The 26,335-nt window shown below is 43.4% G+C and overlaps 1 protein-coding gene across 1 annotated transcript in view; it reads left to right on the forward strand.

Annotated features, from left to right (window-relative positions):
- Positions 1-26,335, forward strand: part of CPD (carboxypeptidase D) — a gene marked incomplete in the record, with an annotated part of 1,229,184 nt that overhangs the window by 1,137,442 nt on the left and 65,407 nt on the right. The window contains 1 exon segment of the mRNA XM_044054477.1: positions 17,970-18,155. Within this exon segment, the coding sequence (XP_043910412.1) occupies positions 17,970-18,155 (186 nt within the window).

Consider the following 26,335-nt stretch of genomic DNA (forward strand, 5'->3'; position numbering starts at 1 on the left):
ACCACAGATGTTCTTCATCTCACATTGCTGCAGTCCTTACTTATGGGTAGTCCGCTGTCCTCGGTCGGCCCGAATACCAAAGTATTAGGCTGACGTCGGTCATGGGCGCACAGCCCTGACATCAGAGCGTCAGGGTATAAAAGCGCATGACCGACGTCATATCCTCAGTCTTTTTGCCGCATGGTCCGATGCAGAAGCAGCGTTGCAAGTGCCGTTCGGCTTTCTGAAATTTTTCGTTTTCGGAGTTTCAGACATACCAAGTTGGGCTAAGTACCCGTTGGGAGCATTTTTGTTTTTCTTGCCTCAGTTGTTTACGGATGTCAGAAAAAGTGAATAATTGTATTTCTTGTGGGAAGCAGATACCGCATAGGGATTACCACTCGCTTTGTATCCCTTGCTTGGGACCGGAGCACAACGTAGTTGGGTGTCGGTTTTGTGCTAGGTTTAATAAGCGCACTATTAAGAGAAGGCTAGATTGCGCTAGGTTAGTCTTGGCAAGCGGTGTAATTATAATATGCCGTCGGATCCTCCGGCCCGCTTCCAAAGCGTAAAGACAAATCTGTAAAGCCTAGACAGGATGATTCGTCCATTTCGGACGCCGGTCCTTTAGAGACTGCAGTGGAACAGGTGGATCCGGCTGAAGTTTCTGTTGAGTCTCAGGGGAAACCTTGATTTTACAGGATGTGGCATCACAGGAGTCAGGTCAGGCTGAAGGGGCCTCTCAGGTTACTATTCTCCCTTCTTTGCCTAAGGGGGTTAGGCCTTCTGCTACTGTTTCTAGGGCTCATTCTAAGGGCAGGACTGTTTTGCCTTCTTCTGGAGTTAGTTCTGGTTCTTCAGGGTCTGTACCTAAGAAGCATATGCTTAAAATGGCAGAAGACTTGATTTCTTTAATTAGAGGTTCCATGCCCCCTCCTGATAAGAGGCCCAGGGTAGAGCCAGAGTTGGAAATTTTGGAGCAGGCCTCAGGTGATTCTGAGTCTTTTGCTGAGGATATTCAAGATTTTCCTCCTTATTCGGATTCCGATGCAGAGGATTCTACTCCTTCTGCTTCCCCTCCAGAGGATTTTTCATTTTCAGAAACCTTACACTCTATGAGGGAACATTTTAAGTGGGAAGGACAGGATTACTCAGATTCCAGAAAGAGGCTTAGAGAGTTCTTGTTTTTACCACAGCACAGACCCTTGGCTATTCCTCCTGTTTTGGATGTTGTTCAGGATGTTTTTTCGGAGGCCTCATTTAATCCAGATTCTATGCCTCCTGCACCAGTTAAACCGGACAGGTATTATAGGGTACCTGAGGCTCATAAATACCTATATAAGAGTCCTAGGGCGGACCCAGAAACTATTAGTCAGGGGCCTAAGGGTGTTAGGGCTTCTGTTGTAAAGAATCCGGTTCCTCTAGATAAGGAAGCTAGAGCTTTGGACAGATGGGGTAAGAAGGTGTACACCTCTTCTACTTTGGCAATGAGGGCTTTAAATTGCCAGTTTCATATGTTGAAATATCAGAATTTCCTCCTTTCTCAGCTAAAATCTAAAGTGGATGCTTTGGCGGAGGGCATAGAGTGTAAAGAATTGCAAGATTTGGTGCATGTTTCTGAACAGGTGGGGAAACATTCTTTGCAGTGTGGCTTTGATGCTTTGCAGGTTTCTTCTAGAGTGGCTGCCACTGGTTCAGTTCTTCGTAGGCATGCCTGGCTTAAGGATCAGAATTTATCTGAACATGTTAAGTCTAGAATTCTGGATGCCCTTTACAGTCCGAAGTGTTGTTTGGTCCTCCTGTGGAGTCTGTTTTGAAGAAAATGGAGGACAAGGCTAAGTCTATGCAGACTGTTAAAGATTTTTTGCAGGTTCAACCTCCTAAGTTTAGTAGAAATTGGCCTGCTAAGGGGTGGACGTACCCTTCTTCTGATTCCCAGTCTAGGGGTAGATCTAGGCGTGGTAGGGGCAGAGCTCAGAGTACCTTTAGGCCTAGAACCTGGAGTTCGCCTGCTCAATCTGCTGGTGAGGGTAGGGGCCAGTCCTTTCGTAAACAGGCCCAATGACCTGCATTTTCAGCTGCCAGATTCTTCTTGCCTGGCAGCTCCTTTGGGAGGAAAGCTAGCTCTCTTCAAGCAAAATTGGTTTTAGTCACCCAAGACAAATGGGTGTTGGACATTATAAACAAAGGTTACAAGTTTTATTTCCATACATTGCCTCCTTTCAAAGGTATGCCAGACATTCCTCCTCGGCAAAGGATGGAGGCTCACAAACAGATTTCATTACTTCTTCACATGGGAGCCATACAGCCAGTACCTCCTTCAGAAGTGGGTCTAGGGTTTTATTCCCGCCTGTTACTAGTACCAAAGAAAGGGAACACGTGGAGACCGATTTTGGATTTATCTCTCCTCAACACTTATTTGGACATTCCAAAGTTCAAAATGTTGACATTACAACAGCTTTTGCCTCTGCTGGGAAAAGATCACTGGATGGTAACTCTGGATCTAAAAGAGGCTTATCTTCATGTTCCTATCAGGCCCAGTTGCAGGAAGTACCTGCGTTTTCGAGCTGGAAATTTACATTATCAGTTCTCTGCATTGCCCTTTGGCTTATCTACTGCCTAGAGTGTTCACAAAGGTTCTGGCTCCAGTGATAGCCTTTTTCAGGATGGAAGGAATACAAATTTATCCTTATTTGGACGATTGCCTGATTATTGCACAAGACAAGGACAAGCTTCTTCAGCATCTACGGTATGTGATGGTAGTGTTAAGATGCCTAGGGTATTCTGTGAACGAAACAAAGTCCAGTCTAGTACCCTCTCAGGACATGTGCTTTCTGGGTGTGAGACTGAATACAGCTTCCCAGATGGCCTTTTGACCCCGGACAAACAGAAAAGTCTTTCACTTTATTTCCATCAAATGTCTCTACAGTCCAGGCTGACTGCAAGGACAGTCCTTCAAGCCTTGGGGTTCATGGCATCTTGTATTCTGGTGCTTCCCAATGCCAAATTGCATATGAGGAAGCTTCAATGGTATCTCAAAAATCTATGGACACAACACTGCCAGGATCTAGACACTGTCATTCAAATGATACCTTGCATTCAGAAGGAATTTTTGTGGTGGGCTCAGGAATGTCACCTAAACAAGGGACTCTCTGTGACCCGACCAGAGGCGAGTCAGATTCTAACGACGGATGCCTCGGACAAGGCTTAGGAGCACACCTCAATGGGAAATGGGTGCAAGACACGTGGCCTGCGGACTTCAACATTTGCATATCAACTTGAAGGAGATGTTAGCAGTACAATTTGCATTAATGGCTTTCAAGGATTTACTTCACCCAGGGCAGGTGTTGATTCTAACAGACAACACAACTGTCATGTGGTACATCAACAAGCAAGGGGGAACTCATTCGTACCCTCTTTGCAGACAAGCGATGATTTTGTGGGAGACAGCTCTCAGTTACAACCTCAATCTTCAGGCAAGATTTCTACCAGGAGCACAGAACTCCTTAGCAGATGTATTGAGCAGACAAATAGTGGATCCTCACGAGTGGAAATTGGATCCTCAGGTATTTCAAAAGTTGACAGTGTCATGGGGAACTCCAGACATAGATCTGTTCGCTTCTCCACTAAATTACCAGTTGCCAAAGTTTTGCACCAAAAGGTTTCATCCCACAGCTTGGAAGGTGGACGCTCTGTCATTCAGTTGGGACAATCTTCATGTATATGCCTTTCCACCTCTACCTCTTCTGCCCAAGGTTCTCTTGAAGGCCAGACAAGACAAGCCATCCATGATCCTGATAGCACCGGATTGGCCTCGACAACACTGGTACCCACTACTGAGGAGTTTGGTCCGAGAGCCTCCATGGCCTCTGCCTTTGATTCCACACCTTTTGTCTCAGGAGGGCAATCACTTTCTCAATGTCAGAATTCAGTCTCTGCATCTAACAGCCTGGCATATTCTGTTTTAGATTCTGAAGGTTCTCAGCTTCCACAACAAGTTTTGAATGTTATTTTGGAGGCCAGGAGGCCTAGTACAAGAAAAGTTTATGCTCATAAATGGAGGAGATTTTTATTTGGAGCAAAGGGAAGGACTTTGATGTTTCCAAGCCTAATTTGAGTGCTTCCTTACAATATCTTACTGAGTTATTAGACAAAGGTTTGTCCTTCTCCTCCATAAAGGTTCATGCTGCAGCCATTTCGCTAATTATGACTGTGACCCTCCTTTATTCTCTCATCCTGTGTTTAAGCAGTTTCTCAGAGGGCAAAGAACATAAGACCCCACGTAGAGCTCCTACTCCTGCTTGGGATCTCAATTTTGTGTTGGAAAAGCTTACTCTACAACCTTTTGAGCCTGCAGCTACGGCCGAGTTAAAGTATTTGTCATGGAAAACTGCTTTTTTGTTGGCCATTACTTCTGCAAGAAGGGTTTCTGAATTACAGGCCCTTATGGCAGTGGAGCCTTTCTTGATTTTTCATAAGGATAGGGTATCTTTGCGTACTAATCCTTCCTTTATGCCTAAAGTGGTTTCTAGTGTGGCCTTAAACCAAACTATTCATTTGCCTACTTTTTATGCAAATCCTCAAAATAAAGGGAAGAAGATTTTGCATACTTTGGATATTCACAGGCAGTTCGTTATTATTTGAACAGAACCAAGGAGTTCAGACAGTCTCAGCAGTTGTTTGTTTCTTTTGCTTTGGGTTCACAGGGTAAACCTGTTTCAAAACAAACTATTTCTAAATGGATTGGGTTTTGTATTTCTTTTTGTTATTCCCATCATGGTAAGGAGATTCCGACTGGGATCAGACCTCATTCCACTAGAGCTACTGCAACTTCTACTGCCTTTATAAGGGGGGTAGCTACAAAGGATATTTTGGAAGCAGCCACTTGGAGTTCAGTACATACTTTTCTAAACATTACCACCTTCCTCTTTATTCTAAATCTAGGGCTGGATTTGCCACTGCAATTTTACAGGGCATTTTAGCAGCCCCTAATGCTTTATGATTTTCCAACCTCCCTTTCCCGTTGCTTTGGGATTCTACCCATAAGTAAGGACTGCAGCAATGTGAGATGAAGAACATAGTACAGTTTTGTACCTGCCATAAATGTAGATGTTCAAGATCCACATTGCTGCAGTCCAATTTCCTCCCTCCTTCCCCTCTGTAGCTTAGCATGGTTATATGGTTTGGGTGATGGCTGTAGTTGGGCATATCTTTTGGGAAGTTACTCTGTTTTTTGGCTGTGGCCTTTCCTTTAGGGCCTTCTGACATCTGGGGCAAGAAAAGACTGAGGATATGACGTCGGTCATGCGCTTTTATACCCTGACGCTCTGATGTCAGGGCTGTGCGCCCATGACCGACGTCAGCCTAATACTTTGGTATTCGGGCCGACCGAGGACAGCGGACTACCCATAAGTAAGGACTGCAGCAATGTGGATCTTCGAACATCTACATTTATGGTAGGTACAAAACTGTACTTTATTTGGTACATAAACAAGCAGGGGGGGAACCCATTCTTACCCACACCGCATGGCCCTGTGGAACACAGCCTTAAGCAACCAAGTGCATCTACAAGCTTAGTTCCTGCCAGGCAAACAAAATTCACTGGCAGATGACTTAAGCAGAAATCTCCTAGACCCACACAAGTGGAAATTGGAGCCCAACACCTTCAGCCTTCTGACCTACAGGTGGGGGACACTGGAGGTGGGCCTATTTGCCTCCCCCGAGAACCACCAGTTGAGTAAATTCTGCACCAGGAACCCTCACTGCAGGGCCTGGAAGGTGGACGCCCTATCCTTTCAATGGGAAAACCTCTCAATTTATGCCTTTCCCCCTCTGCCCTCCTCTCAAAAGTACTAATCAAGATAAAACAGGACAGGCCAAGGGCAATTCTTATTGCCCCAGACTGGCCACGCCAGCACTGGTACCCACTGTTGTGCAGTCTGACAACAGTGTTACCCTGGCACCTTCACCAGACTCCTACCCTGCTGTCTCAGCAGGAGGGACAGATTTTGCATCCACAGTTGCAATCCGTAAACCTTGCAGCCTGGCTTATTCCTTGAATACACCACCAGCAACCCTTAGCAAACAGGTGCTGGATGTCATTCCTGAAGCCAGAAGACCTAGTACTAGGAAATCCTATGTTGAAAGGTGGAAAAGATATTGTTCTTGTAATCAGTCTCAAAGGAAGGACACAGCAGTGCCCTCCTTACCTCTAACCCTGGATTACCTAGCAGAGCTACTCCAGGCCTATCCTTCTCCATTAAGATTCCATGCCTCTGCCATCTCAGCTCATTATAATACTAAGCCACCTCTGTTTTCTCACCCTCTCATTAAACAGTTCCTGAGAAGGGCTAACAACTTAAGGCCCCTAGGAGAGCACCCATCCCTGCCTGGGTCCTTAACTGTGTACTGGAAAAGCTCACACGTCCCCCTTTTGAACCTGCAGCTTCAGCAGAGTTCAAATTCCTCTCTTGAAAAACAGCCTTGCTTTTAGTCATAACTTCAGCATGAAGAGTGTCTGACTTACAGGCGCTAATGACTGTGGAACCCGTCATTATTTTCCATGCTGACAGGGTTTCCCTCAGGACTAACCCGTCCTTTATGCCTAAGGTGGTGTCCAGTGTGGCTCTAAACCAATCCATCCATTTGCCAACCTTCTTCCTTAACCCTCAGAATAAAGGGAAAAGGATCCTGCACTCCTTGGACGTACACAGACAGCTCAGGTTCTACCTTGACAGGACTAAACCTTTCAGAAAATCTGACCAGCTGCTAGTCAGCTTTGCTACAGGGGAAGAGGGTAAGGCCATTTCAAAGCAAACTGTTTCCAAATGGATAGCACACTGCATTCATTTCTGCTGCACCACCATAGAAAACCTACCCCACAGGGGATCAGACCACATTCCACTAGGGCTACTTCCACCTCTACAGCATTTCTCAGGGGAGTCCCTACCAGGGACATTCTGGAAGCTGCAACCTGGAGTTCTGTACACACCTTCACCAAACATTACCACTTACCAGTCTTTTCTAAATCAAGAGCTGGATTTGCTACAACAGTCTTGCAAGGCCTACTAGCGAGCCCTAACACTTCTTGACTGCCTCCACCCTTTCTCAGCTTTGGGAATCCACCCAAGTGTGATGACTGCAGCAGTGAAACACGAAGAACATACTGCAGTTGTGTACACTTACCATAAATGTAGATATTCGAGTGTATTCACTGTTGCAGTCCTGGTTTCTCTCCCTCCAGCCCCCTGGCTTTCTCTACCTTTCTACCTCTCTCCTCTCTATGGCCATTCCTAATGGCATTGGTATTTACTTTTTACTGGTGACGTTCCCCACCATATACTAGCTTCCTATTTGGGGCAAGAAAAACTGATGTAATGGCATCTGCTGCCTGTTTTATACCCCTGTCGACCTGACGTTATGGAAGAAGCGACAGCATTCGATGCAGAAATCCTAAGACTCTGGTATTCGGGCCAACTGAGGGCTACCTGCAGGCAGATAACCCAAGTGTGATGACTGCAGCAGTGAATACACTCGAACATCTGCATTTATGGTAAGTGTACACAACTGTATTTTTTTCTCAACTGCATTACTGTTTGTTGCTCTATCAGATGTCAGCTAGGAGGGGAAAGTGTCATTGCAATAGGAAGATTCCCTACAAGGATTTCCACCCCCTGTGTAGGAATATTCCTTACAAGGATCTCCACTCCCTATGTCTTTTCTGTTTAGGTGCAGAGCACAACTATCAAAATTGCATGATCTTGTCAGTTCTTTGTCCCAAAGACCTTACAAATGTGTCTATCCTCTCTCAAGTTGTACTTGAGACCTAGCACCTTAAGCACCTTGCCCATGCAAAAATGGTGGATCCTTCCACCCATCCAAAAGAAACATTTTAATAGGCTAGTCCTGATGTTATGACTACCCAATCAGACTGAAACGTACTTGCATAAGTTTCTATGCCCAGTCCCTGCTTAGATGCCCACTACATTGAACCTGCTAGGGGCTGGTATGACACCTGAGGTGTGCACATCCAAAATGACTGAAGCTACTGATGATAGTGAGAAGGGGGAACCCTGTTTCCTTCATTTTTGAAGGACCCAGTGGTATACTGTAGATCCTTGTTAGAGAGGAAATTCCAGGATCTCTCTCTGAGGTACATCAGGGATCAGCACCTCTGCTTATAGTTAGTGTGTGCTGCACCTATGAAAAAGAAACACAAAAAAATGTTTCCTGTCCTCAGACATCGAAAGAAAAGGAGTAGATGGATTTTTCACAAGGCCTGTTTAAGGCCATAATGGCAGTCAAGCCGCCATCCTCTGCAGGGCTTTCTCTTACCACCCCTTAAAAGAGACACTTAGGTACTTGATACTTCTTCTGAGGATGAAGAGGCTGAATCAGACTCTGATGAGCACTTTTTGGCCTTCTCTTCCCAGATCCACTTGTCAGGCCGAGTGACTTCTGATGATGAAGACTCCCTTTGTTCTGACTCCCTTGTTGGAGAATAAAGCAAATGTCTGAGATGCAACAAAGATGATGTAACGTATTGGATGTAGGACCCCTGCCCCTGCACCTATACCTCCTGTTCTGGAGGCTTTCCTTCTGAATCCACATCCACTGCACCAGCCCCTAAAAGGCCTGATAGATTTTACAAAGTACCTGAAGATTTAAAATTCCTGAATAAAAAACCCTGTAGTAAGCCCTTCTGTGTTTTCCATGTCTACAAACACTCTAAGCTACTTCCTGCTGCCAGTGCTCTTTCCCTCATATAGACAGCAGAGCAGTGAACAGATTGGGGGAAACATTTATACATCTTTCTACTCTTGCCTTTAGAGCTCTTATTTATTGGACAAAAATGTACTGTCTGTTCTGGGAAATTTGAGTAAAGCATTCTCTTCCCTTGAGGAACCAGGCAGTAAATAACAGGCCATGTGTATGGTGGCTCAGGCCTCAAAAGTGGCTAGGCACTGCATAAAAGGCAGCTGTGATACAGTAGAAGCTTCCTCTAGAGCAGCAGTTGCAGGTTCTGTTATTGAGCAGTATGCATAGTTTCATTCTCAGCTCATCCCAAAGGATATTATGGCAAACCTTTGACTCTCCTTTAAGCAAGGATCTTTTGTTTGGTCTGGATGCTGCTAATCTGTTCAAACATTTACAAGAACAAGGTAAAGTTTTTAAGGACCGTATAAAGATCTTTATTACTTCCGTGCTCGAATACCAGAGGAATTAACCTGGAAAGCCCATTTCCTTTCCTCACAGGGAGTATAGGCTTTCTCATAAGGACAGGAAAGTGCTTAGGAAAATATTCCAAGACAGATTAGACTGTGACTGTAGAAATGAGTGGCCTCCTTACCTAGACATGTTTGCCTGACTACCCTGTCTCTCCTTCTTACCCCATCCCCAACCTCGGTCCATCCCTATCCTTATCCAAAAGGCTCAACTCCTCCTTAAAAAATGGCTCCTCATCATTGCAGACAAATGAGTTCTTCAGTTATTCAGAATGGGTAAAGAATGACTTGGAAGGAAGTCCTTCCATTCAGTGGTCTTCCCCCTCCTCACAATCAGATTCAGTTGTTCACTGCCATCATTCAAACTCTACTGGAGCAAGGCACAATAGAATCTGTTCTTCCATAGTGTAGGAAAAGGGTTCTTTTCCAGACTGTTCTCATTCCAGGAAAAGGAGAGCGGAGACATATATAGGATCTCACTACCCATAACACTTTTTTCCATTCCTTCTTTCAAGGTGTTATCTCTACAAACTCATCTACCATTCATTTTTCCAAGGGCTTTTGTGGTGTCTCTGGGTCTAAAGGATGCCTACATCCTCATTCCTGTTCACCCTTCTTACGGCAGATTTCTGAGGTTTTCAACTTGCACGTCACACATTCAGTTCTCTGCTTTGCCCTTTGGACTTTTTGCAGCTATCAGTTTTTTTCACAAAGTGCCTTGCTCCAGTTGTAATTTACTGCAGCACTTTGAGAATCCAGATATTCACTTATTTGGACAACCTATTGATAGAGACATCATCTAAGCAGACCCTCTTGATTCATCTCAAATTCACCTTGTCCCTGCTTCAGGATCTGGGGTTCACAGTCGGACTAAAGAAGTCTACAGTGGAACCATCCCAAGGCCTAGTTTATTTGGGATGCAGCCTAAACAACAAACTTATGCAGGCTTTTCTACCTCTAGACAAAGTGCAAAGAATCAAGTTACTTCTGTTCTCTTCTATCTCTTTGGATCTGTACTTCAAGACAGATTCATAGAGCATGGGGAATCATAGGAGCAATCATTCACATGGTTCACTTTGACAGTCTCCATATCGGGAAGATCCAGTGGTACCTGAAATCCACCTATTCCCAATATTTCTATCCCCTGGACACCCAGATTCCTCTCTTACCTTGCCTAAAGAAGGAAATCCGTGGGTAGATGTCCTAGATAAAGCTCAACCCAGGTCTGCCTTTCAAAATATAGACACCACAACAGGAGTTGCACACAGATGCATCAGACGATGCATGGGGAGCATGATCTATTAAACTGAGAGTTCAGAGATAATGGCCAACAAATCTAAGATCAGGGAACATTCAGAAGGAGATGCGGGCACCAATACAGGCCCTGCACATTATCTTCCATTCTTGGAACCCAGGTCCCTTAAGAGTGTTCATAGGCAACATAGCAGTCATGTGATACTTAAATAAGCATGGGGTCACTAGATCCTATCAACTGTGCATACTGTCTCTTTTGGCATGGGAGCAGGCTGCAGAAGCAAGCCTTTCCGTCTCCAATTGGTTTACATTCCCTAACAGGACAATGTCCTGGCTTGTCTTTATAATCAGATCAAGAGAAAATCCCCACAAATGGGTGCTGAACAGGAAGCTCTTCCAAGACATAGTCCATGAATGGGGAGGTCCCACAAGTAAATCTTATTCGCCTACATTGACAGCAAACAACTTCCTCTGTTTTGCACTAGGACGTACTGTCCTCAAGCTTAGAAATTGAATGTAATGTCCTTTCCTTGGAAATGGAAGCTCTTGTATGCCTTTTCGCCACTTCCTCTTCTTCCCAAAGATGCAAAGCAATGACCCAAAGATCTGACTGATGACTTCCTTTTTACCAAGACAGCATTGGCTCCCCCTTCTCCTCCACCTAGCGTGGGGCCATCACCAGAAGTTGCCCTCCACAGTTGGTCATACAACATTGCTCATACAACAGAAAGGCTCATTACTTCATCCCACCCTGTCATCCCTCAACCTGACATTATGGATGATAAGCTTGTGATTCCTTTTAGACAACAGTTTTCTGAGGACATGCTGTACATTCTCCAGAAATCAAGAAAACCTACTACTAGTAAATTGTACGTAAAAAGCACATGATGCAGTCAAATACCTTCATGATCCTGTCTTATTTGTGTGAGCTGTTGAAATCTGGCCTGATGTACTCCTCTATTAAGGCATACTTTTCAGCCATTTCTGCTTGCCTAACTGTGCATCCTTCCATTCTGTCCAGAGTAGAAGTACAGTTCCTAAAAGTTGTACTCCACCTCAACCGCCTAGAAAAGCCATCACACCTGCTTGGGACCTCAACTTTGCACTGGAAAAAAAACTCTCTCTTCCTCTTTTTGAACCAGCAGGCTGTGCTTCTTTCAAATTCTGTACTTGGGGAAACCATTCTTCTGGTAGCCCTTATTTCAGCTAGATGAATTTCCAAACTACAGGCCCTTTTGGCAACCCCACTGTTATTTTTTATAATGGTGGTTTATCCTTGAGGGCCAGTCCCTCCTTTATGCCTGGAATGGTAAATAAACTGTCTCTGAATCAGGCCATATATCTTCCCTAATCCACAAAATAAGGGATAGAGTATTGTGGATTCTCTTGATGTATATAGACAACTTGGATTCTGCTTGGATAAGACTAAGGATATCCAGAAATCAGACCAATTTTTAGTCTGTTTCGAAGAGAGCAAGTTTCCAAATCCATTCTCTTAGTACACCATTACTAACTTGGTTTCTAAATCCATTACCTATTGCTATGTGCAACATAAGTCTTACTTTCTCCAGCAAAGGCAAATTCTGCTAGAGCAGTGGTCTCATCTGGAGCCTTTTACAAGAGGGAGTGACTCTAGAACCATTGTAGAAGCAGCTACTTGGTCTTCTGTGCATATCTTTACCTAACATTACAGAGTGGATGTCTTTTCTAAAACCAGAGCCACTTTGCCATGGTAGTCCCCTCTTGATTAAAGGACAGTTCTCCTGTTTCTTATCCAACCACCCTTCCTACTCCATAGGCTTTGTGAGTCACCCAACAGTTTGGGATACTGCAACAGTGATCTAAGGAAGGACATAGTGCAGTTGTGTAAGAACTTGTGATAGCAGTAGATGTTACTGATCACTGTTGCAGTGTTCTTTGCCACCCTGTATTCCCCCTTCTGTTAGGATTAATTCCTTCTCATGGACATAGAGGGACCACTGTCTTTCTGCCTCACCTCTCTTAGCTGACCATTTTACTTGGTCACTTAGACTTTTGTAGGCTTACTGGCTTGTTGATAGTCTGAAGTTTTATGGTCTTTTGTCTAATTATGTACCGTTATGCGTAGGAAGTATGGTGCTTTGGTATCCTGGCTGGATGTAGTGGTTATTTGGTGAGATAACTAACAGTTTGGAATACTGCAGCAGTGATCAATAAATAGGACATCTACTGTTATGCTAAGTTCTTACACAACTGTACTTTCTCACTTTATCCTATTGTCTTAGTTAGATGCCTTCTAAGGGGGAAGCAACTTCCTTGAAAGACTTCTAGCTATGACAGAAGTGCTTTATTTCAGTAGAATATTTACTGAATATATGGTTGTTTTTCCTTTAGGCACTTTCATTCATTTTCTGACTCTCGCTCATTATACATTGCTTGAGCAAGTTATGTGATCTGTTCTTTACCTCTGCCTTTAGATGTAAGGTATTTGTATAGAAAAATTAAGTAGGGTAAGTTGTTTTGATCTAAGTGGAGGACTTTTTGCCAGCATGTGTAACTAGATTAACCTTTTCTGTCTTTGATTAGAGGTTGTCCAAGTTATGAGTGTTGCTGTACTGAGCTGTAGTGCTGAATGTGTGCTCTGTTTGTTTGGGTAGCTAAGCCATATTTGACCAGTTTCGGCTGTGGTTGTTGACTGGTTCTTTTTAGATAAATTCCCATCTCTGCTATGCTGTTTTGTCTTGTAAGATCATAGAAGTTTACTAAGCTAACGGCCCTAAAGCTTTTTTCAACCTAGCCATTCACGTGTCAAATTTCCCAGTTATAAATGCCCACAGGCTAGAATAGTTTTGATATATGCTTGTGACTTAGGACATCTACAAACTGCCTCTGTCAGTAGGGGCCACGGGTGTCAAACCAGGGGTAATATTTGCAATTTCCCATCCATTGGTCTAAATTGCGTTTGAGTAAGTTTAGGGAAGACCTCTGTTTCACATAAATAGGGGTTCTGCTGCAGAGAGAGGGTAATCTCTGAGACACATACCTGTCCTTCCAACATGTTTTATTTATGTCACAAACAAGGTTTAGATACTTATATTGGGTAATTCTAGTGCTGTTTGTTTTGTGAATGTGTAGCATGTCCTTCAGGCTGGATCAGAGAATGCCTTGTAGGTTAGGCATAGATCGCCCTTCATTAGTCTGTAGGAGACCAAGTACAGGAACAGAGCTTTGAGGCAGTCTATATAAGACATGTTTACACCCTATATTCTTTTAGTGAGAAACCTGTGTGGCGGCTTCATTTGTTGCACATGTCTGGTCGGGTGCATTGTACAAAATTATTGGTCTAATGAGGGCTAAGCATAATGGGAGTATGATCTACTTAGAGCTGAATATCCTGCCCTTACTTATAAGTTGGGCCACATAGGAAGATTTTCTCATTACCATGAACACATGGTGATCAGAGTTGAAGCTATTGTCAAGTCCCTTACCACTGTGCCCACTCTTAGGGGAGTGTTGCTAGTGTTGTGATGTGCACTGGTAGTAGTTTTCCCAAAGGGTGTAATTATGCATTTTTTTTTTAGCACTGAGTTTCAGGACATATTTCTGGCACCAGTTATTTGTCTGTGTCATACCTTCTTGGAGGATATCTGCATCGTGGAGGGATTGAATGATTACACCCAGCTTGCAGTTGTTAGCAAGTTTGGTCAGCCAAAGGCCTTCTACATTCGCCTTAATTTCAGAAAGTTATATTCCAAACAGTAGAGGTCCCAGTACTGAGCCCCGTGGAACATCACCAGTAATAAACCTTTCGGTGGGGCTGGTTTCCCCACCCTAACTTTGTGTGTCCTATCTGTGAGCCATTTGGCTATCCATTGTGTGTCATAGGAATTTGTCTAAATTTGTGAGTTTGTCTATAATACCTGAGTGAGGTATTGTGCGAAATGCCTTTGCCAGATCAAGGTAGGCAGTATGTACCATTTCAGCCTTGTCAATGGTTCTAGTGACCTTCTCAAAGAAGTCAACCAAGTTTATTAGGTATGACCTGCCCTTGACAAAACCAAACCAGGATGGGTCCATTGTTTAAAGATTTCCTGCCTTTTTTATCAGGTCCACAATAATTCTTTTCATGGCCTTGCATATAAGACTTGTCAGACTTAAGGGTCTGTTGATGGCCCGCCTTTGTGTAGAGGGATGGCAGTCACAGTCCTCCATTCCCTAGGGATGAAACCTGTTTGGAAGCAGTAGTTGAACAGAGATTCTAGTGATCTTGACAGGTTATGTTTCAAGCTATTTAGGAGGCATCCTGCGATACTATCAAGGCCCTTTGATGCAGTGTTTATTAGCTCTGGAGAGTGCAATGAAAACATGTTCTTTAGTGATAGTTGGAGGAGACGTGGTAGAGGGTACTTCCTGGGGAAAACCAGGGATGACAGGAGGGGAGATTGGGGCTAAATTTGTAGTCCAGCAAATTTGCTATATATTTCCCAGTTCTATATAGGAAGTTCCATTTACCGTTAGTTCAGAACACTGTTGGGTGTTCCCTTTAAGGTTGCGTACATAAGTGGAAAATGCCTTATGGTTATCCTTAGCCTGAGATGCTATTTTTGCCTCAAAAGTGGCTTTGGTGGACTTGATTAGTACCTTAAGTTGCTTGTTGAGATTAGTGAGGGAGTTTTTGAGCATAACTCTTCCCATTTCTGGGCATGAATTTTTTTCTTTTGTTGTACAACCTATTTACACTGAGGGTCCACCAAGGGGGATTATTTTTGGAGTTTGTCCTAAGTTTATTTCAGTTTGGAACTGCTGTTTCAATGTAGTTATTTAAATGCTTATATAGGATTTCCAAAAAAAAAACTTCAGCATACGCCACTGTGTTCATTGAATTTGGGGGTGGAAGCTTGGAATTTCATTGTGCCTTCACTTAATAGGAGGTAGTTAGCCTTGGAAAACTTCTTGAAGGTTCTGGGATTTGCTGAGAAGCGTAGTCTTTGTATGTATTTCAGGGGTTACCACTTTGTGATGTGATCTGAGCAGTGAAGACATTATACAAGTGAGGTGGTGCAATGTTCCCTCATATTTGTCAGTACCAGATCAAGGATGTTTGTATCACTAGTTAGTGTACAGGCTAGCTATTCAAGGTGTTTGCACTGACAAAATCCCGGACTCTCTGAGCCTGCACGTTAGTGGTTGTGCATGTATTCCAGTTTATGGTGGGTAGTTAAAATCACTCATGAGTATGGTGTTGGGCTGAATTGTGAGTGACTCCTGTACTTTCAAGTATGTGGTATAGTTATCCTGGGTCATAGATAGGGACCTTTAGCTAGCAAAGATATGGTATTGGACTTCACTACTTAAAGTTGCTTGTTCAGGGAGTAGCTCAAGCACATCATATTGTCTGACCGATCTTGAAATGTGCTTACTTTTGATATAGATTGATACACCTTTGCCTCTTGTCCATTCTTGTGCTGTAACTGGTCTAAATGTGTGGAAGGCATTATAACCTTGTACTGCCGGGGTGCCTTCCGCAGCTTTAAACCATGTATCATTAACTGCACATGTTAACATGAATGCTGTGTTGCTCATTATCTTTGTATTCTGTTGTACAGAGTATAAAAAAATGAAAAGGTTACATACAACATGATGTCTGGCAGCCATCACATAGGATTAAGGCTATGAGCTGTTATTAAGCTGCTTCCTATAATTCAGAATTCATTTTCTTTAGCTAATATTTGCTTTTAAGCAAGTCACTTAACCAGACATTGCTTTTGTATTGTCACTGAAAAGGTGAAGATGTTTTCACTGGCCTTCTGGTTAACAAATTGAAAAATAGGACACACTAATGTACCCTGTTTAGAGAAGCTTGTGTGTAGTGAGTTAAGTACCTTAAAGGTTCTACCTAAAATTCTAGATGTCACTACATTTTCTGTTAGTAATTAAAAAAAAAAAAAAAAAAAAAAGCTGTCGTAAAATGTGTCTTTGTCCTAAATGGTGAAGAGTGTGCCTTGTAGCCCTTTGTATATTTCACTAGGGGGTTGTATATAGGGTCATAGTTTGGTACTAGGCTATCTGCCTGAAGGCATTTATAAGCCTAGCCAGAATGTGTTGGTTTTCGCCGCCCCCTTAGATTAGTTCCCTGTGCCTCTGTTCAGCAGAGCCACTGAAGTGATCCCTTGGGTAAACTTTGTTTCCCATCCACTCGTCAAGGTTTCTCTTGAAGAGTGTTAGTGAGGAGCTCTGCCTAATGTAGATTGGAATCTTGTTCCAAAGCATGGGAAGTCTCTGGGACAGGAATCTATCCCTCCAGCACATCCTATTTATTGTTGTGGTGAGCTTTAGATCCCTAGAGCGTGTGGCTCGAGAGGATATGGTTTTCTTTAGGTGGAGCATGTCCATCAATTTTGGGTTGGAGATGGCCTTGTATGTCAGGCAGAGATCAGCTCTGAGCAGGCGGTATGCAACAGAGTACAGCTGAAGTTTCTTCAGTCGAGCTGCATAGGGCATCTGTTTGAGGCCAGTGATCCTCTTGGTGAGGTATTTCTGTGGTTTTTCCAGCTGTTGCAGGTGTCTTGTAAGGTACATCCCAAATGGGGCGTTGTACTCTATAATGGGTCTGATGAGTAGAGGGGCACAATGACCTCTTTTGATCTGGATGCGAACCCTTTTGTGATTAGGTGGGCCACATAGAAGGATTTTCTAACCACTTTGGCAATATAATTATCAAAGGAGAGATTACTGTCTACATGGGTCCCCATATCCCTTATTACAGCTTCCGTATTTAGGGGACTATCACCTATGTGGTAGTTTGTGTGTACTTTGTTTTTTCCAAAGGGGATGACTATGCACATTTTGGCATTTAGCTTGAGGCCATGATTTTGACACCATGTATCAGTCTCAGTGAAACCCTTTTGGAGGATGTCTGTGTCAGCCAGAGAGTCAATTATAGCCCCTAGTTTGTAGTCACCTGCGAACTTGGTCAGCCATAGTCGTCCTGTGCTTGCCTGTACCTCTGGGAAGTATATGCTGAGCAGGAGGGGTCCTAGGACTGGATATCTAGATCTTTTCTGGGTGGGACCTATTTACTGTAGTAAGACAACTGGAAGTCTTTTGTTGACAAATGAGGACATGTGTAAGCACTACACAAACTGCTTTTCAACCCTGTGTATTTAACTTTCATCTGTTATACGAACAAGTTATTTGGATCAAAAGTTGGTATACATTTTTGTTTTGGTATTTCTATCGGTCCTTCTAATGACTTCCCTTGTTTTCAGTTGGGTTTTTTAAATTTGTAATGTGGAGTTTTTTCTGTGCATCTTCCAATAAAAGAACATTTAGCTTAGTGACATTTCGTTAGCAGAATAAAATATCTGTTTCTGTGCATGAAAACCACAGAATTACTTTTTAAAATGTTAATATTGGATTTGTGTGTGCCCTAGTTTGTCCTTTTTCTGTACAAGTAAAATCTGACTTTATGTTGCAAAAAAGTGTGAAAACTGGAATTGCACAGCATAAAAAACTCCAATGTCTTGGTTTCAGGTCCATAAAGGCATACAAGGTATTGTCAAAGATCGATCTGGAAAGCCTGTCCCAAAAGCCACCCTTATTCTGGATAATGGAATGAAGGTCTTCACCTCTGACGAAGGTTTCTTCCATGCATTTCTAGCTCCAGGTGTTTACAAGATTGATGCAACAGCAGAGGGCTATCAGCAACAAAGGAAAGAGGTAAGGTTTTGTTAACGAGTAAGTCAGTACCAAAAATACCACTCATGATTGCAAAAAAACTTTTCAAGTTAAAATGGTTCTAATTGAAAAATTGGGGGGGGGGGGCATGAAGGTAATTCATTGTGTCAGATGAACTAAGAAAGAGGGTACTAGGTGTTTTTTTGTAGACATCAGGCCATAAAGAAGGCTTTCAAATAGTAGAGCAAGAGAGTTTGTCAGCAGTAGGTGGCTGGTTTGAAAGAAAGAAGTTAAATACATAAAATTAAGTGTGTGCATCTGTAAAGAAGAAAACAAGTGGCCTGTAGAATTGACAAGAAAGACTGCACACGACTACTGTCAATTCCAAGACAAAATTCCACTGTTCAGTAGAGTACAAGAAATGAAAACTTTGAGAGCTTTTGTCCATATGAAGTGTCAGGACTTCTTCAGAATGTTGAACAAGAATTGCCCCAGTTAAATACTCTACAGTGATGAAAATGAAACTATCCCTGTAGAAAACCTGTAGAAACCCAGACTAGCCTGCTCATCTATCTCCTATCTCATCTTCCCTCTCCCCTTCTCTACCCAACTCCCCAATAGCTTGTTTTCCTAAGTTCCACAACTATACATTAAGACATGGAACTTACCCAGTGAACAGCACTCGCTCATCTTAACTTTCTCTCCTCTCTTCTTAGGTATTTTTCTCTCACCACTCCTTCTTAAAACAACTTTTAAAGCTGTTAGAAAACTGTGTACTCCTCTACTCATCCTGTTATGTACTCCTCTACTCATCCTGTTCTATCTTTGATATCTGTCCTATCTTTACTTCACAGCTATCTCTCTTTATCCTTTCCTTTATATTTCGCCACCTTCATAATATTTTACTTTACAGAAAAAAAAAAAAAAAAATTTTTGACTATTTTGTTTTTTCATAATTGCTACTCATGCTTATTGTTTCTTTGCTTATCATAACCTTATACAGCCTGTTATTATGAACTATGTATGTTCTATGTATTATAACCTGGAGCTTTTCTCCCCGGGCCTCTACTGAAAAAGGACATATATCCAGTTAGACTAGCCCGGTCAACAAATGTAAAATAAAAATAAAATAAATGATCACTTGATAAAAAGGTAATAATTCAGACTATTACAGGCATACAGACAGAATCATAAAATGCCCTTCCATGTTATTGTTGCAGTATTCATCATCTGTGGGATCTCCTGCCATGGATAGCCCAACATCCATCCAGTGCACCAAACCCTTTTATTATTTAGAGAACATCATGCATCAGGCATTGGCTCCAAATACAAGAGTAAGGCATAAAGGCGATGTATGTACACACCCAACTCAGCACTTCATTGCTGCCAGCCCAAACACCAAGGGCATATATCTAAATGCCCTTCACTTTGCTGGTTATACTGAGCCTACGTCTTTCAGAGAAGTACCCCACTGGGGTTCTTTTATTCTTTTTCTTACATTGTTCAGTGGGTTATATGTCATCCAACAAAGGGAAATGTCAGTGTGGGAGGCAGATTCCCCATAAAGATCACTATGATAAATGCCTGTTTTACTTAGGTGCATCTCATGACACCATCTTTTAGGCTTTTGTATCCAAGACTTTGCATAGCTGTCTTTCTTCACTTTCCATTTACCTTGACAATCCACATCTCAAGCTTTCAGCCCAAGGTGCCACTGCAGAATCTATTTATCCCAAGGTATAGGGTTCCTATTATATAATCGAAGACACAATCCTTCGAATGTGTCTTGATCGAACTTGAAAGCACGAAACAGCAAAAATAACCATATAAGCTATATCTTTCCCTGGGAAAGAAATTGCTTGACCGCCTCCGTTACTTTGCCGTTTTCATCACTGTACTGAGATCTCGGAGTTGGTATATTTAAGTAGGGGGGTGTGGGGGGTGAAGCACCCCACTCTATGTAATGTTTTGAAGTTTTTATTACTTTTTTTTTTTTTTTTGTGGAACAGCGATTTTGTTCCAAGTGTTCGGGATTGTAAGCTTTTGCGGGGTCAGTAAATCAGCATTCGCTAATTTAATATAGACCCAAGTTATAGAAGCCTTTCATAAAGAAGGCCAAGAAGTCTAGGCCTGAGTCTGCTGTGTTCAGCATCCACAGGACATCTCTCTTGAGGTGAGTAAGAACCCAGATGATAGTCCGGCATTGCCATCAGTTTCTTCCACCACGACCTTGATCCTGTAAGGATTAATGTTCTTTACGTTTCACTGTTGTAGTCATTACATTTGGGTTATCTGCTTGCAGGTAGCCCTCAGTCGGCCTGACTAACAAAGTCTTGGGTCCTGCGTCGGTTGCGGTCTCTTCTTCCGTGACGTCAGGTAGTCAGGGGTATAAAACATACAGCCGACGTCATTACATCAGTCTTTCTTGCCGTGCGGTGCCCGAAGCAGAAGCAGTTCGCAAGTGCTGGTTGGCCGACTCCTGAAAATTTTGTTTTCGAGTTTCAGAACCGAAGTCTTCAACTGAAAGCTAAGTACCCCGTTGGGGAAACTTTTTCTTGCTCTAAACTGATGTCAGTAAAAGTAAATAATTGCATTTCTAGTGGAAAGCAAATACCTCATAAAGATTTTCATTCGTACTGTATTCCTTGGCCCTGACCATGACGTACCTCAAGGTTTTGTGCCTTATTTAAACCACGAACTATCCGTTGTCTGTATATTTTCACTTCTAAATATTTTGGTGCTCGGTTCAGTTATCCTGAAATGTCTTCGGTAAGCCATCCGACTACCAACATTCCAAAAAAACAAAGATAAAGCCAGAGACAGGCCACCCAGTTTGCTGGTACTCAGTGAGGCGCTTTCTCAGCTCCTGATACCCGCTACTTCAGATTCGCAGGCCTCTACTGAGACCCATTCGGAGTCCGGTATGCCTCGAGATGCTTCAACTGGTGGAATCTGTGGATGTCTCTACCTTGGATGGGTCCTGAGCCACTGTACAGGCACCGGCTTCTGAGGGTGTATTCAGGCCCTACTGACTTGCATATTAAACCGGCGCCATCTTCTTCTTCAAGGCCTAAAACTCGAACCATGCCTAGAAAACTGACGCACAGACTGCATGGTCAGGCTTCTATGCCTAAAGAACAAATGATAAGAATGACTGCAGACCTTATTACTTTAATCAGGGGAAGTCTAACTTCCCCCTCTGAGACCTAGGACTGAGTTTGCTTATGATACTTCTGACCAGGATTCTGAAATCTCTGTTTCCTCTGATGACCAGGATTTACCCTTATCTACCTATGAGGATTCTGATGCTGAGGACTCTATTCCCTCTGCTTCCCCCGCAGAGGATTTCTCTTTTGGTGAAACCTTGCATACTCTCAGGGAGCTTTTTCGTTGGTAAAGTCAAGATTTCTCTGATTCTAAAAAGAGGCTTAGGGATTTCTTACTCCTGCCCCAGCACAGGCCTTTAGCTATACCTCCTGTACTGGGCATTGTTGATGATGCCTTTTCGGAATCTAGCATGGCCCCTGACTGTTTACCTCCTGCTTTCAGAAAACCTGATGGATATTACAGGGTTCTTGACTCTCACAAGTTCCTTTTCAAAAATCCTATTGCGGATCCTGAGACCATTTTACAGGGACCCAAGGGCATTAACGCTACTACTGCCAAAAATCCTGCCTTCTCTGATAAGAGACTCCAGGGTGCTGGATAGATGGGGTAAGAAGTTATACACTTCTGCAACTTTGGCCATTAGGGCCTTTAATTGCCAGTTTCATATGTTAAAGTATCAGCTGCATATTATTGGATTGCTTAAACAGAAAATGATGTTGATTCCTGATTGTGCTGAAAATAAGGATTTACAGGATTTTATGCATTTTGCTGAACAAGTTGGTAAACATACATTGCAATGTGGTTTTGATTCATTAGAGGCATCTTGCAGGGCTGCGGTCACTGGATCTGTACTTAGAAGGCATGCTTGGCTTAAGGAGCAATCCTTGCCAGATCATGTTAAAGTGAAATTACTGGATGCTCCTTTAAATCAGGGCCACCTGTTTGGCAACAAGGCAGAAGAAGTTCTTAAAAAGATGGAGGAAAAAGCTAAATCTATGCAAACTGTTAAAAACTTTTTACAAGTACAACCTCCAAGATTTAGTAGACATTGGCTTTCTAAGAATTGGTCCTTTCCTGCCTCTTCCAGACCTTCTCAGTCCAAACCCAGATCCAGCAGAGCACCCAGGCTTCAGTCCCAGGGTACGCACAGGGCTAAGCAGTGGGGGGCCTCTACTTCCAAATTTGGGAGTAATAAAACTCCCCCTATGGTAAACTGTCTCAATGACTTCTTTTTAAAACTTCCAAGCACTTCTCAACTGACTGCCCCTTTGGGGGGAAAGATGGCACTTCATGCAAAGAACTGGGGACTCATTACCCAGGGTAAATGGGTTTTAAATATAGTGTCCCGAGGATGCAGATTTCACTTCCACACGTCACCAACTCCAAGCGGTTGGCCGGATCTACCTCCAAAGCAGTGGACAGAGGCCCAAAAGCAAGTACTCTCTCTCTTAAGCATAGGGGCTATTCAGTTGGTACCAGAAGAGAAAAAGGGACATGGTTTCTACTAGAGATTTTTCCTGGTACCCAGAAAAGACAATTCATTCCTATCCTGGACCTGCCTACTCTAAACACCTTTTTGGTGATTCCAAAATTCAGGATGCTGACTCTTCACCAGTTGCTTCCTATGCTAAGCAAAGATGACTTGTTGGCAACACTAGATTTAAAAGAAGCATACCTGCACATCCCAATCAGGGAATCTTGCAGAAGATACCTACACTTCAAAGCAGGCTGCACGCGCTGTCCGTTCTCTGCACTGCCCTTTGGCTTATCTACTGCGCCCAGGGTATTCACAAAATGTCTAGCTCCAGTCATTGCATTTTGCAGGCAAAGAAATATTCAAATATACCAATACCTGAACGATTGTCTAATTCAGGCAGAAAACCAGGACATACTTTTGAATCACCCAGCCACTGAGGATGCACAAGCCAGTGCATTTCTTTGTGCCGGTCCCAAGCCCGGATAAATGGGGAGGGTTGCGTCAGGAAGGGCACCCGGTGTAAAATTTTGCCAAATCATGCATGCGGACAACAGTACAGATATACATACTGGATCGGTCAAGGCCCGGGTTAATGACCGCCACCAGTACTGTTGGCCAACAGGGTGCTGGCGGAAATTGAGCTACTGTTGGCCGAAGGAGGAGAAGAGGGGAAAGGCATACCCGAAGGCAGGTAAAGGCTAGGACTGTGATAGTGAGGGTCGGAACTTTGAATGTTGGCAGTATGACTGGTATAGAGATAGAGCTAGCTGATATGATGGACCAAAGAAGGTTGGTATATTGTGTGTGCAAGAGACCAGATGGAAAGGGAGCAAGACAAGGTGCATCGGAGGCGGGTTCAAATTGTTTTATCATGGTGTGGATGGGAGGAGAAATGGAGTAGGGGTTATCCTGAAGGAACAGTATGCTAAGAGTGTTTTGGAGATGAAAAGTGTCGGATAGAGTGATGTTTATGAATCTGGAAATTGAAGGTGTAATGATGATTCTTAGTGCACATGCTCCACGAGTTGGGTGTGCGATGGATGAGAAAGAAAATTTTTGGAGTGAGTTGGATGAAGTGGTGATGACTGTACCCAAGTGTGAGAGACTGGTGATTGGAGCAGATTTCAGTGTGCATGTTGGTGAAAGGAACAGAGGGGGTGAGGAAGTGATGGGTAGGTATGGTATTAAGCAAAGGAATGCAGAAGGTCAGATGGTAGTGGATTTTGTGAAAAGGATGGACATGGCTATTTTAACAAGAGGGAGGAGCATAGGGTGACATACAAGAGTGGAGGAAGATGCACACAGGTTTATTATATCTTATGTAGAAGGGCTAGTCTGAAGGAGATTGGAGACTGTAAAGTGGTGGCAGGGGAAAGTGCAGTTAGGCAGCATAGGATGGTGGTTTGTAGAATGACATTGGTGATCAAGAAGAGGACGACGAGTGTGAGGGCAGCACCAAGGATCACATGGTGGAAATTGAAAAAGGGTAATTGTGAGGTGGTGTTCAGGGAAGAGTTAAGACAGGCACTGGTTGGCAGTGAAGAGTTACCGAATAGCTGGGTAACTAGAGCAGAGCTAGTAAGAGAGATGGCTAGAAAGGTGCTTGGTGTGACATCTGGAAAGAGGAAGGAGGACAAGGAGACCTGGTGATGGTATGAAGAAGTACAGAAGAAGTACAGAAATGTATACACAAAAAGAGGTTGGCGAAGATGTGGGATTGTCAGAGAGATGAAGAAAGACGACTATAAGGAGTTGAGGTGCATCGCACAGAGAGAGGTGGCGAAGGCTAAGGATAAGGCTTATGAAGAGTTGTATGAGAAGTTGGACACTAAGGAGGGAGAAAAGGACTAGACAGAGGGACCGAGCTAGTAAAGATGTGCAGCAGGTAAGGGTGATAAAGGATAATGAGGGAAATGTACTCACAAGCGAGGAGAATGTGTTGTGCAGATGGAACGAGTACTTTGAGGGGCTGATGAATGAAGAGAATGAGAGGGAGAGAAGGTTGGATGATGTGCGGATAGTGAATCATGTAGTGCAGTGGATTAGCAAGGAGGGAGTAAGGATAGCTATGAAGAGGATGAAGAATGGAAAGGCTGTTGGTCCAGATGAACATAACTGTGGAAGCATGGAAGTGTTTAGGTGAAATGGCAGTGAAGTTTTTAACTAGATTGTTTAATGAAATCTTGGAAAATGAGAGGATGCCTGAGGAATGGAGAAAAAGTGTTTTGGTACCGATTTTTAAGAATAAGGGTGATGTGCAGAGCTGTAGTAACTACAGAGGGATTACATTGATCAGTCACAGCATGAAGTTATGGGAAAGAGTAGTGGAAACTAGGTTAAGATGGAGGTGATGATTAGTGATCAGCAGTATGGTTTCATGCCAGGAAAGAGCACTACAGATGCGATGTTTGCTCTGAGTGTGTTGATGGAGAAGTACAGAGAAGGTCAGAAGGAGTTTCATTGTATCTTTGTGGACTTAGAGAAAGCATATCACAGGGTGCCTAGAGAGGAGTTGTGGTATTGTATGAGGAAGTCAGGAGTGTCAGAGAAGTATGTAAGAGTGGTACAGGATATGTACGAGGGTAGTGTGACAGTGGTGAGGTCTGCTGTGGGAGTGACAGATGCGTTTAAGTTGGAGGTGGGATTACGTCAAGGATCAGCTCTGAGCCCTTTCTTATTTTCAGTGGTGATGGACATGTAGACAGACGTGATCAGACAGGAGTCCCCGTGGACTATGATGTTTGCAGATGACATTGTGATCTGTAGTGAGAGTAGGGAACAGGTGGAGGGAGACCCTTGAGAGGTGGAGATATGCTCTAGAGTGAAGAGGAATGAAGGTCAGCAGGACTAAGACAAGAATATGTGTGTGTGAATGAGAGGGAGGATAGAGGAATGATGAGGATGCAGGGAGTAGAGGTGGCAAAGGTGGATGAGTTTAAATACTTGGGATCGACAGTTCACAGTAATAGTGATTGTGGAAGAGAGGTGAAGAAAATAGTACAGGCAGGATGGAGTGGGTGGAGAAGAATGTCAGGATTGATTTGTGATAGACGAGTACTAGTAAGAGTGAAAGGGGAAGGACTACAAGAGGGTAGTGAGACCAGCTATGTTATATGGGTTGGAGACAGTGGCATTGACAAAAAGGCAGGAGTCAGAGCTTGATGTGGCAGAGTTAAAGATGTTAAGATTTGCACTGGGTGTGACGAGGATGGACAGGATTAGAAATAAGTACATTAGAGGGTCAGCCCAGGTTGGAAGGTTTGGAGACAAAGCCAGAGAGGCAAGATTACGTTGGTTTGGATGTGCAGAGGAGGGATGCAGAGTATATTGGGAAAAAGATGCAAAGGATGAAGCTGCCAGGTAACAGGAAAAGAGGAAGGCCTAAGACAATGTTTATGGATGTGGTGAGAGAGTACATGCAGGTGGTTGATGTGACAGAGCAAGATGCAGAGGACAGGAAGAAATGGAAACAGTTGATCTGCTGTGGTGACCCTTAATGGGAGCAGCTGAAAGAAGACTACTATTGAATCATCTGGCTTTTGTACAGAGGGTGCTAACTTGTCTGGGGTACACCATAAACAAAAATAAATCACACCTGGTACCCTGTCAACAAATTATATTCCTGGGAGCAAGCTTG

The sequence above is a fragment of the Protopterus annectens genome, chromosome 13.part0, assembly GCF_019279795.1.
Source record: "Protopterus annectens isolate FY-2018-M chromosome 13.part0, PAN1.0, whole genome shotgun sequence".
NCBI classification, from domain to species: Eukaryota; Metazoa; Chordata; order Ceratodontiformes; family Protopteridae; genus Protopterus; species Protopterus annectens.